Here is a 12,735-nt window from a genome sequence, read left to right as displayed (position 1 = left end):
CTGGGAAAAAGCTTCTGACTATCCACTCTGTCCATGCCTCTCATAATCTTGTAGACTTCTATCAGGTCTCCCCTCAACCTCCGTCGCTCCAGTGAGAACAAACCAAGTTTCTCCAACCTCTCCTCATAGCTAATGCCCTCCATACCAGGCAACATCCTGGTAAATCTTTTCTGTACCCTCTCCAAAGCCTTGATTAACATCCCACGACTCTTCATAGGGGCATTATAAACAAAGTTATGACACCGAGCCACATAAGGAGAATGAGGTCAGATGGCCACAAGATTGGTCAGAGGTGAGCTTTAAGGAGTGCTTAAAAGGAAGGCATTCCAGAGTCTGGGGCCTGGGTAACAGAAGAGTTTCAGTGATGAGGTAAAGCTGGGTAGTACCAGAATATCCGTGAAAACTAATGTTTCTCTGATTGATGACACGGAGTCATGGGAGAGGAAGGGATCTTACCAAAGGAATTCTAAGTGCCAAATGAGTGTGAAAAAGGAAGAGAAATGCACCCATTTTTTCAGTGAGCTCTCAGGCGGAATCTTATGGCAGTTAGTGGAAAAAGAGAGGCGAAGTGTGATTGACACCAGTAGAGGGAGTGGACAGAGTCTATTCTCAGTGGAAAGCCTGATGCTCAAAACCAGAAGGCGCCACTGTACATGCATCGATCTCTCAGTGTGCTGTGCAAGTGCAGACAGTACACACTGGGGGATCTCACTCTGCACCCCCCACCCCAGACATTCACTTCCTCCCTGATCGCTGGATTACACCTCCACCCCACCGATTGCTGGCCTCCACTGTCAGCCCCCTCCACCATCTGATCGCTGCCCCAATAACCGCAACTCCTCTTGACGATCGCCTCCCCCTTTCCCCACCACCTCCAGTCGATTGCCGCCCACGTTTCCACCCACCCCACCCCCGACTGATCCCCGGTTGTAGTGTGCACAGCTCCACCACTACCCCACCCCCCCTACCCTTCCCCTTCAGGCCTCGATCTTGGCATTCTCAGGCTCACTAATCATATTCAAATTTTATTATAATCAGCCTCGTGTCCATGCCAGCAATCCAGGGTCAGTAGGATCACAAGAGGCAAGAACACAGGCGCGAACGTACTGATCATACCTCTCACATTCACATCATTGAGGGCAAGGATAGATCCTCAAGGGACATTAGAGGTAACAATACAGAAGCAGGAAAAGTCATTCGAAGTGATTCTCTCACTACAATTAGATAGCTAAGAGTGAAACTAGGTGAAAGAAGTCCTACCCAGCTGGATGAGACTAAAGAGACATTGGAGGAGGCTGGTGTCGTCAACTATGTCAGAGGCAGGTGGAGAAGAACCAGGATGGAAAGTTTACCTATGTTAGCTACATAAGATGTCATTTGTGACTTTGGTGAGGCCTGTTTCAGTACTATGGTAGAAGGAGAAATCTGATGGGAGGGATTCAAACACGAAGTTCTGGGAAAGACAGGAACAGATTTGAGAGGCAATAACATGATCAAGGACTCTACTTACTTTTCATTTCTTTTCCATTAATGAAAGCTGTTCTGAACTAGTTTTCAAAACATTAACATGGGATATGAAGTGTTTCCAAACTTTGTGATAACTTGTTTTACTTAACTGCATTGTTTTAAAAACCAGATACTCACCATTGGTTTCAGTGCCATATAAAGTGATGATACAGGTAACTTTTGATTAACTACTGCATGCTGCTTGGGTCACCACCACTGATCCACACTGTGCAGCAATATTCATTTATCAACAATAAATAGTTTTTAGCACCCATGTGCATGCCACACTTATTCAGTGGTAAACAGTAACTGCCAATCACTTGTTTTCATTTGACTCTTGTATTTTATCTAATTGCTCAGAATATCATTCAACATGATATCCAGAAGTTTTAACAGTTTGCTATAAAGAATAATGATAGATCAAAAATCCATTGTGTCCTGATAGCATAATTTTCTAATTGATTTAAGCACAATGTCATGGGAAGTTGACTGGTAACTCATGCAAGATATTATATCAGAATGCATTTTTGTTACTTCCCACCATTTTTTACTACGCTTCTTTGAAAAAATGTTTTCCTCTTGCAATGGGAGATATAGAACACATGGCAAAGGTGTAAAGAGACAAGAGAGAGCAGCAGAGTTGGGGCCAACTATGTGTAGCAGAGCAGAGGAGAGGGTAGGGGGGAGGGTCAAGAGTGCACACCAGAGCAGGGCAAGAAAGGCCAAAAGCGCATACCAGAGTGGGAGAGCTGGGGGGGCCAAGAGAGCAGTGCACCTTAGGATTGGGGGGTATGGGAAGCCAAGAGAGCATGCCAGAACAGTGATCAAGTATCAAGGTGAATTTTTAAGGACAGAGCTATAAAATTAAATTGAAGCAAAACAGACAGTAACTATGATGAACAACAATGTCAGCAAACATGGGGCAGGAAGGGAACTCGGCAGAAATATGGTGGGAAGAGGGTCAAAGGGAGCAGGCAGGAGGAGTCGTGCACTGGATAAGCCCAGAGGAGGGATAGGGGAGAAACTAGGCAAAGATGCAAATAAAAACAAAAAATGCTGGAAGTACATCCAGATCACGTAGCATCTTTGGAGAAACAGCTTAAGCTTTGATTTGGTGATCTTCCATCAAAACTGAGAAAAATCAAAAATGTAATTGGTCTTAAGCAAGTGAAAGAGGGAAAGGTGGAAAGAAACCAAAAAGGGAAGATCTGTGATAGGGCGAAAGACAGGAGATAGTAAATGACAAGTGAGCTGCTAGTGCAGGACCAAAGGAAATCAGAATAGGACAAGTAAAGAAACAAAAGATGTCTCCAGAGGTGGTGTAATTTCAAATGAGTCCTTTGTTGTTGTTTCCTGGGGGTTGGTTTAGCTTAGTTAGCTAGGCAGCTGGTTTGTGATGCAGAGCAATGCCAACAGCATGGGTTTAATTCCCGTACCAGCTGAGTTCATTCATGCTTTCTCAACCTTGCCCAAGGTGTGGTGACTCTCAGGCTGACTTGTGGTGATTTAACCTATGGTCATCTGGAACTATGGCAGCTTTACCTTTACCTTTTTAAATGATAGAATGATGAACAACTCCTGTCTGAAAGCAAAAGCAAGGTGAAAACGAAAGCAAGTCCGAAACCTGCAAAGAGAAACAAAATGGGGATGCAGAATACAGTCTAAAATTGTTGAACTCTGTCCCAAAGGCTGTAGAATGCCAAACTGAAAGTTGAGGTGCTGTTTCTCAAGCTTATGTTGAGCTTCACTGGAACACTGCAAGAGACAAAGAACAGAGGTCAGCTTCAAAGTGGAAAGTTAAGAATGCCAGACAACTAGAAGTTTGGGATCATGCCGTGGACTGAAAGGAGATATTCCACAAAGCAGCAACACAATCTGTGTTTGGTCTCCCCATTATACAGCAAGCTGCATTGCGAGCAGGAAATACAGTATATCTAATTGAATGAAATGCACATAATTGTGTTTCACCTGGAAGGAATGTCTGGAGCTGTGGATAGCAAGGAGAAAGAGATAAAAGGACAGATGGTACCTTTCCCATGCTTGCATGTATCGAGTACTAGGAAGGGAAGAGGGGTGTTAGGGTGATGAGGGCTGGACCAGGATCCATTTGAAATGCTGAAAGGGGGAAGGAAGATGTATTTGGTGATGCAATCAAGCTGGAGGTGACAAAAATGGTGGAGAAAGATCTTTGAGTTTAGAGGCTAGCAGGGTACAAAGGACACCCGCCACCGCTGCCAGTGAGGCCAGAGAATTTCGCACTCAGCCAAATCTCCATTCACAGCAGCGAGACTGGAGAATCCAAGCCATGGGCAAGGTAGGAGAATTCCGATGGCAATCATCGGTTGATGAAAAGGAAGACACATCAGAGGCATTGGCATGGAAAGTTGCACCTTCTGAACAAATGTGTTAGAGATGGAGAAACAGAGAGAATGGAACAGAGTCCTCACGGGAACCATAATATGGGGAAACGTATTTGAGATAGCTGTGGGAGTCAATAGGCTTTATAATAAATATTGGTTGATAGCCAATGCCCAGAAATGGAGGCAGGTAACGTCCAGGAGGGGAAGAATCAGACATTGACCATTTAAGGGTGAGAGAAAGGTGAAAATTGGCAGCAAGTTTGCCAGTTCAGGGTGAGAGCAGGAAATGACACTGATAAAAGTACAGGCAAAAAAAGGAAAGGTGCTGAATAGGACCAGAACAAGGTATATTCCACACATTCCCAAAAGCAGGCACATTAGGACTCATGTGGGTACCCATTGCAACATCTTTCATTTGGAAGAACTGGGTATAGTTAAAGTGCAAGTTATTCAATAAGAAAACGAACTTAGCCAAGCGAAGGAGGGTAGTTGTGAATGGAAACAGGTTTGACCTAAGTTCAAGGAAGAGGCGGAGAAAGAGTCCACAGATCGTTGTGGTAGGGAATGGAGAGGTTTTTTTATTCATTCATGGGACATGAGTGTCACTGGCTGGCCAGCATTTATTGACCATCCCTAGATGCCCTTGAGAAGGTGGTGTTGAGCTGCCTTCTTGAATCGCTCTAGTCCATGTTCTGTGGGTTGATCCACAATGCCGTTAGGGAGAGAATTCCAGGATTTTGACCCAGCGATTGCAAAGGAATGGTGATATATTTCCAAGCAAGGACAGTTAGTGGCTTGGAGGGGAACTTGGTGGTGTTCCCATGTATCTGCTGCCCTTGTCCTCCTTGATGGAAGTGATCGTGAGTTTGGAAGGTGCTAAGGATCTTTGGTGAATTGCTGCAGTGCTTCTCGTAGATAGTACACACTGCTGCTATTGGGCGTCGGTGGTGGAGGGATTGAATACATGTAGATGTGGTGCCAATCAAGTGGGCTGCTTTGTCCTGGATGGTGTCAAGCTTCTTGAGTATTGTTGGAGCTGCACCCAGCGAGGCAAGTGGGAATATTCCATCACACTCCTGACTTGTGCCTTCTAGATGGTGGATCGGCTTTGGGGAGTCAGGAGCTAGGTTACTCGCCGCAGTATTGCTAGCATCTGACCTGCTCTTGTAGCCACCGTGTTTATGTGAGTCCAGTGGAGTTTCTAGTCAATGGTAACCCCAAGAATGTTGACAGTGGGGGATTCAGTGACGGTAACACCATTGAATGTCAAGGGGCGGTGTTTAGAGTGTCTCTTATTGGTGATGTCATTGCCTGGCATTTGTGTGGCGTGAATGTTACTTGCCACTCGTCAGCCCAAGCCTGGATATTGTCCAGATCTTGTTGCATTTGAACATGGACTGCTTCAGTATCTGATTGGATGTCTGGGGTGAAGATGAGATGGTTAGAGCCAGAAAACTCCTAACTAGAGGACATCAGAAGAGTCACAGATGCAAGTGGGAAGAAATCATATATGGGGCAAAATAAGATAAAATTGGGATAGAAAGCAATCAGTTGAGTAGAAGGGGAAAAAGACTATTTGTGGATTAAGGAAGGAGGTGGGGGGGGCTCTTCAAGGTTGGGGAACTATGAGACTAGATTTGTCTTTGATTTGTATAGATTTGTAATTTGCTTTTATCATATGAGACTAGATTTGTGGAGAGGAGATCTACAGAGGAGGCAAAATCAGTGGCAGTCCCCAGCATTAGTTTGATGGTTGGTTGTGAGGTTAAATGGGAGGAAGTATTGGAGAGTTGGCATTCTGCCTTTGCAAGAATGTCAGTCCTGGGCTTGGACAGTATAGGGCCTTAAAGGAAGTCTAGCTTGGTAGGCTGGGGAAAGGAAGCAAGTTGCAAAGACTACTGAATGGGTGGTCTGAATCTTAGTGACAAAGTAATCTATGAGCACCTCACATTTGTTGCAGGAGGTGAAGGCGAGGGGGGCAGGAAAGGGTAGTTTAGGAATAGGGTCTGTAGTGGGATGTGTGTGTGTGTGTGTTGGTGCGAGGTTAATTTTTGCATTCCAGGATATTTCTACAATAGTGAGCAGCACTGAGCATCAAAAAAGAGGCTGTATGATCAAAGGAGTGGCTAAGGAGGTATGGTTCTGAGTTTAGGGCAAAGGCACACAACATGAAGTTGTGCTACCCCAAAATGCATAACCATGATACCAGATAACAAAACTAGCTGAACTATTTTGTTCCCCATTTGCCCGTGATCAACACACAATTCACAGAAAAGGGAGGACAAAGTGAAATTCAAGTGCATCTAGTAATTTTGGATTAGCAGTTCTTAAACAAAATCAAAAGTTACTGAAATCCCAAAAAGCTTACCTGCTTTTTTGAAATGTTTGAAACACCTGCAAATTGCAACTCTTTGGTTTATTCTTCTGTTCAAACATCAAATATGTAAATATCAGTTGTGCATCTAAGCTTACAGACATTTCTCTGAAACAAGTGAACATTTTATTTTCCACTCAAAACAATATTTAATTTTACCGGTGACATTTTCCGGATTAGATCATGGGCAAGCACAAGAAGGTCACGATCTTCCGTTACTTTATGACGGAACTCCATAATGTCAGAAGGATGAAGCACTTCCAGATCTTCAGCTGCATTGATTACCGCTTCGATACAACTTCGCCATGAACATAGTGCAGGTATATTTGGAGCAACAGCAGCACTCACTCCTGTTCCAATCACCAACAGCAACTCACAAGGTTCTTTTCGGGTCAGACTTTTTAGAAATTTCCTAGAGCATTGGGAAAAAAGAAAGTTAGACTAAAAACAACTTTCTTTGTGGTCGTCATTCTCTGAAGCTCAATATACAGAAATAAATATTCTGTCACCCTCTGCAAGAAGCTATTCGAGCCTTTTAAAAATTTGATCTGCTTAAAATAACCGCAATCTCACTGTGTCAGTTTTTTGTTAGCATGAATAATAAATGGAAACCTCAGTGCATTAATCTCCCAGTTTATCTATCATTAAGCCTCCAAATTTGTTCTAGACTTGCTGGAAATCACAGTGTAGACAATACATTTTCAAATCAATAGCTTTTTTTAAAAAAAATGAATAATCCTGTTTATTTTTGGAAAAGGATTCATTTTTCTTGTTGAAGAATTTAAATATTAATTAATTTGACATGTCTTTTTTGCACGTTCTTCCCAAACTGCAAACACAGTGGGCCCGATTTTACCAATAATTTGCGCCCGTTTTCGGGCGCAAAATCACGGTAAATTCGGGCGTCGGGCCTTTAACGCAATCTGCACCCAGATCCGAGCAAATCGGGCGGCCCGACGATTTAAATGCATTAGCATACATTTAAATCGATGTAATGAACCGCGCGCCCAACTCTACCACCAAATCCCACTTTACCAACGCGCGGCCCGATCCGGATCCGCGCTTTTAGCGACCTGCCAAATAAAAATCCGAAGCGGATTTCTATTCTGCAGGGGAACCTCCAAAGCTCTCTCTGCCCTTGTGAAGTCAGTCTGCGGCCACCATCCTTCTCAGAGTGCCCCGATATCCAGCCCACGTCCCCCAGCAGTGGCAATCCCTCCACCCCCCTCACCCTGGCAGACCCCCCCCCGCTAACCACCCCAGCAGACCAACACCCCTCCCCTGGAGGCAGATCCCCCCAACGGGAGGCAGAGCACCCCACCCCCTGCTGACCCACCCTCCCACCCCAGGATCAGACCCCCCTCGGCAGACCACACCCTCAACCTGCCTCGATCGCTGGTCTCCCTCCACCATCCTTCTCGACCATCATCAGTCCTTCGAGAGCCTGCAGCACCTTCCTGGCCACAGACTTGGAGCCTCGGCTAAAGTGACCGTTCCGCTGGCGTCCCCCAGAGGAGGGGCCGAACTCAGATAGATCTCTGGTTTTTTTTCCGGGGGGGGGGGGGGAGAGTGGCCAACGAGGACAAGTTGGAAGAGAGCTGACAGCCTCCAGTGTAAAGGAGTGGCCAACAAGGACAAGTTGGAAGAGAGCTGACAGCCTCCAGTGTAAAGTGCAGCAAGACATTTCAGAGTCCGGTGAATGGTGAGATTTTCATCTCAGCATCAAAGGCAAAAAAGATAATTTATTGACCAAATTCAGTTGTTCCAGATGACACTCGACGATTTCCAGGCAGCTGGACAGAGATATTGGTACAGGATGGATCAGTGGGAGCACTGACTGACAGACTAGTCCATGGAAATCTTTCGGCACCCACTCAGTAACTGTGTTTAACAACACAGATTTGTGGCATCATGGAAATATTAAAAGTTACTTCTGATCAGCAAGAATGATGCAAATTGCAAATGTAGTTACATACATGCAGCTGTGTTTATTGCTTCTGAGTGGCTTGCACAGGAACAGGTTATATTTTTAAACTAACAAATAATTGTCATTCTGAGTGAGAAATTTACTCGCAAGTATGATTTTAAGTCAAGGCATCATTTCTACTCCTCAGATCTGCGATCTGACTCGGGCGCGCTTTTTCAGACTTTTTCAAACTGCGCATGCGCAGTTCAGAGCTCCGATCATTCCGGCAGCGCTAAGCCCCGCCCACTGCGCGGATTGAACTGGAGCCGGCAAAAAGCATATGGGCACGCTGGAAAGAGGATTCCAGGCTCAGATCTGCATTATGTCCAGATTCGGCACTTACTCAAAATGGTAAAATCGGGCCCAATGTGTGCTCATTCTGAGTACTGTTATCCTCCTGCACCCTTAATGCGTTGAAATGAAGATTTGAGTTTTCTTAATTTACCCAATTACTTTCTGCGCCTAAAATCAATGCAACTCTAAATGTAAAGTCTAAATTTGGTATTGTCCAAATATTACTTCCTTGTTTTTCCCTTTGTCCTTTAAACTTTAGTAATGCCATGCATTCATCTAAGCATATCAGATTTTTTAAATCCTCTTTTGGATCAGTCATATCAGCCCTTGCACCATAGATCATACTTATTTCCACTATCAGGTATTTACCTGGACTTCTGCTCAAGGTTTCGAGAAGGACTATCTGAATCCATGTGTACCTGAAAAACAAAAACATGTTTTTGTTCACAAATCAAGGCCAGGTTAGCCCACTTTCAGTCTTACAAAAGCCAAATACTGTGGATGTTGGAAATCAAATATAAATGCTGGAGATATTCAACAATGATGTGGAGATGCTGGCGTTGGACTGGGGTAAGCAGAGTAAGAAGTCTCACAACACCAGGTTAAAGTCCAACAGGTTTATTTGGTAGCACAAACCACAAGCTTTCAGAGCGCTGCTCCTTCATCAGGTGAGTGGGAGTTCTGTTCACAAACAGGGCATATAAAGACACAAACTCAATTTACAAAATAATGGTTGGAATGCGAGTCTTTACAAGTAATCAAGTCTTAAAGGTACAGACAACGTGAGTGGAGAGAGGGTTAAGCACAAGTTAAAGAGATGCGTATTGTCTCCAGCCAGGACAGTTATTGAGAGTTCGCAAGCCCAGGCAAATCGTGGGGGTTACAGATGGTGTGACATGAACCCGAGATCCCGGTTGAGGCCGTCCTCATGAGTGCGGAACTTGGCTATCAGTTTCTGCTCAGCGATTCTGCGTTGTCATGTATCGTGAAGGCCGCCTTGGAGAATGCTGACCCGAAGATCAGAGGCTGAAGTGTTCCCCAGCAGGAAGAGAACACTCCTGCCTGGTGACTGTCGAGCGGTGTTCATTCATCCGTTGTCGTAGCGTCTGAATGGTCTCCCCAATGTACCATGCCTCGGGACATCCTTTCCTGCAGCGTACCAGGTAGACAACGTTGGCCGCCGAGTTGCAACAGTATGTACCGTGTACCTGGTGGATGGTGTTCTCACGTGAGATGATGGCATCCGTGTCAATGATCCGGCACGTCTTGCAGAGGTTGCTGTGGCAGGGTTGTGTGGTGTCGTGGTCACTGTTCTCCTGAAGGCTGGGTAGTTTGCTGCGTACAATGGTCTGTTTGAGGTTGTGCGGTTGTTTGAAGGCAAGAAGTGGGGGTATGGGGACGGCCTTGGCAAGATGTTAGTCTTCATCAATGACATATTGAAGGCTCCGGAGAAGATGTCGCAACTTCTCCGCTCTGGGGAAGTACTGGACGACGAAGGGTACTCTGTCCGCCATGTCCCGTGTTTGTCTTCTGAGAAGGTCGGTGCGGTTTTTCGCTGTGGCGCATCGGAACTGTCGATCGATGAGTCAAGTGCCATATCCTGTTCTTATGAGGGCATTTTTCAGCATCTGGAGGGGTCTGCTGCGATCCTCCTCATCTGAGCAGATCCTGTGTACACGTAGGGATGGCTTCTTTAACGTGTTTAGGGTGGAAGCTGGAGAAGTAGAGCATCATGAGGTTATCCGTGGGCCTGCGGTACAGTGAAGTGCTGAGGTGACCATCCTTGATGGAGATGCGTGTGTCCAAGAATGCAATCGATTCCGGAGGGTAGTCCATGGTGAGTCTGATGGTGGGATGGAACTTGATGTTGTCATCATATAGTTGTTTCAGTGATTGTTCACCATGAGTCTAAAGGAAGAAAATGCCATCGATGTATCTAGTGTATACCATCGGTTGAAGGTCCTGTGCGGTGAAGAGGTCTTGTTCGAACCTGTGCATGAAGGTGTTGGCATATTGAGGTGCGAATTTGGTCTCCATGGCTGTTCTTTGTGTCTGGATGAAGAACTGGTTATTGAAGGTGAAGATTGTGGTCCAGGATGACGCGGATGAGGTGTAAAATTGCACCTGGAGATTGACAGTTGTCGGCATTGAGTACTATGGCAGTTGCAGCAATGCCATCGTTGTGGGGGATGCTGGTGTAGAGTGCCGAGACATCCATTGTGACGAGGACTGCTCCTGGTTCAACTGCTCCATGTGTGCTGAGTTTCTGTAGAAAGTCTATAGTGTCGCGACAAAAGCTGGGGGTTCTTTGTAAAATGGGTTTCAGGATGCCCTTGACGTAGCCGGAGAAGTTCTCACATAGGGTCCCATTGCCTGATACGATGGGACGGCCGGGTGTGTTGACCTTGTCTATCTTCGGGATGCAGTAGAGATCTCCAATGTAGTGGGTACGTGGGACGAGAGCACGGAGGGTGCTCTGAAGGTCTGGATCAAAGGTCTTGATCAGTCTGTTGAGTTGACGGGTGTGTTCTTTGGTCGGATCTGGGGGTAACTGTCTGTCGTGTTTCTCATTGTTCAGTTGTCGGTACATTTCTTTGCAGTCATCCGTTCTGTTCAGTATGACCCTCCTTTTTCTGCTGGTTTGAGGACAATGTTGCGGTTGGTCTTGAGCGCGCGGATGGCGTTGTGCTGTGCTTGGGTTACGTTCGGGGCTGTCTTGTGAGTTCGACTGATGAATCTGGCATTGACGCACCTCCTGACGGCCTCAACGAGATCTTGGGTTCATGTCACACTATCTGTAACCCCCACGACTTGCCTGGGCTTGCAAAATCTCACTAACTGTCCTGGCTGGAGACAATACACATCTCTTTAACTTGTGCTTAACCCTCTCTCCACTCACATTGTCTGTACCTTTAAGACTTGATTATCTGTAAAGACTCGCATTCCAACCATTATTTTGTAAATTGAGTTTGTGTCTTTATATGCCCTGTTTGTGGATGAAGAAGCAGCGCTCTGAAAGCATGTGGCTTGTGCTACCAAATAAACCTGTTGGACTTTAACCTGGTGTTGTGAGACTTCTTACGATATTCAACAAATCAAACAGCCTCTGTGGCAAGAGACAGAAAGATAGCATTTGAGATAGATGACCATTCATGAGAATTGGGAGAAGTTAGAAACTGGGAACACATGGACACAGGCCAACAAAAATATAAAAGTACATATACAAAGGATTCACAAAGGGGGCAATCTTACCTGCTTGCCCTGCCCGTTGATCGGCGTGGCGGGCCAGTAAGTTCGGGCGAGGGGCAAAAAATCAGGTTTACACCCAGTTGCTCGTCTCTCCCGATGTTACCAGCCAATTTGGCCAATGAAATCTGCTTCACGCCCATAAAAGGGCCTAATTTAAATATAATCAGGAGTTCCAGATAATACTGGTCCTTACCTGCTCACTGACTGAGGTCCTCACTGGCAAGGATCATGTATGGTCCCCACCAATGAGGACCTAATGTGTTGGCCTCGCCAATTGGATCGGAGGCCATTGAAGCCTCCTGGGTGGTTGGGGCAGGGCCGGGGCAGTGCCCCTTGGGCACTGTTAGCATGGCACTAGGCAGTGACAAGAGGGTGGGCCTAAAGGGGGCAGGGCCTTGACATGGGGGGGGTGGAGCTCTGTAGGAAGGGCTGAGGTAGTGGGGATAGACCAGGACACCTTTTTGGGGGGGGGGTTTGTTGATCCCGCCAGCATGCCATTCGGGGCGGAGAATGTCTGGGGCAGCAATCAAGGAGGTGATGTCCAGGACAGCAACAGGAGGGGGGAGAGCGATGTCTTTGGGGGGGGGGGGGGGGGGGGGTGTTGTTATGACAGGATATCTTCCAATGTACTGTGTACACAGTATACTGGGAGATCGGGGCACCAGCACAAAGGTGCCCCTAAAGCTAAGCAACTGGATTCACCAGCAAGCTGAGGTTCCTGCCCCACCTCCTACTGATGAGAATCACATTCTGGCTCTTTTTTTTTAAGTGCTGTGTGAAGGCGACTGGGTGCTTGCCCAAAAAGTGGACATGATTCTCTCCCGTTTTCACAGTCATTCGGCACTTAGAATTTTTTCGGTAAGATCGCCCCAAATTGTTTGTTGTTTCTAAATAATTCAATAGAATAAAGCAAATACACATTGCAGGGTAGAAATTGCAGCCAGTTCTGTTCTTCTACAAGTACAGCGTTTTTGCCATTACAATTT

At 46.0% G+C, this 12,735-nt stretch overlaps 1 protein-coding gene across 6 annotated transcripts in view; it reads right to left on the bottom strand.

The window, feature by feature from the left end:
* Window positions 1-12,735, bottom strand: part of LOC144498647 (protein FAM118A-like) — a 139,555-nt gene that overhangs the window by 112,593 nt on the left and 14,227 nt on the right. For all 6 annotated transcript variants that reach the window (XM_078220090.1, XM_078220088.1, XM_078220092.1 and 3 more), the window contains 2 exons: window positions 8,870-8,919; window positions 6,400-6,652 (listed from right to left, as the gene is read on the bottom strand). In XM_078220090.1, the coding sequence (XP_078076216.1) occupies window positions 6,400-6,652; window positions 8,870-8,919 (303 nt within the window). The remainder of the gene's footprint in view (window positions 1-6,399; window positions 6,653-8,869; window positions 8,920-12,735) is intronic.

This window comes from Mustelus asterias, chromosome 9 (genome assembly GCF_964213995.1).
Source record: "Mustelus asterias chromosome 9, sMusAst1.hap1.1, whole genome shotgun sequence".
In the NCBI taxonomy this organism is placed as follows: Eukaryota; Metazoa; Chordata; class Chondrichthyes; order Carcharhiniformes; family Triakidae; genus Mustelus; species Mustelus asterias.
The sequence above is the reverse complement of the archived record's forward strand: the minus strand, read 5'-3'. Positions and strand labels throughout refer to the sequence as shown.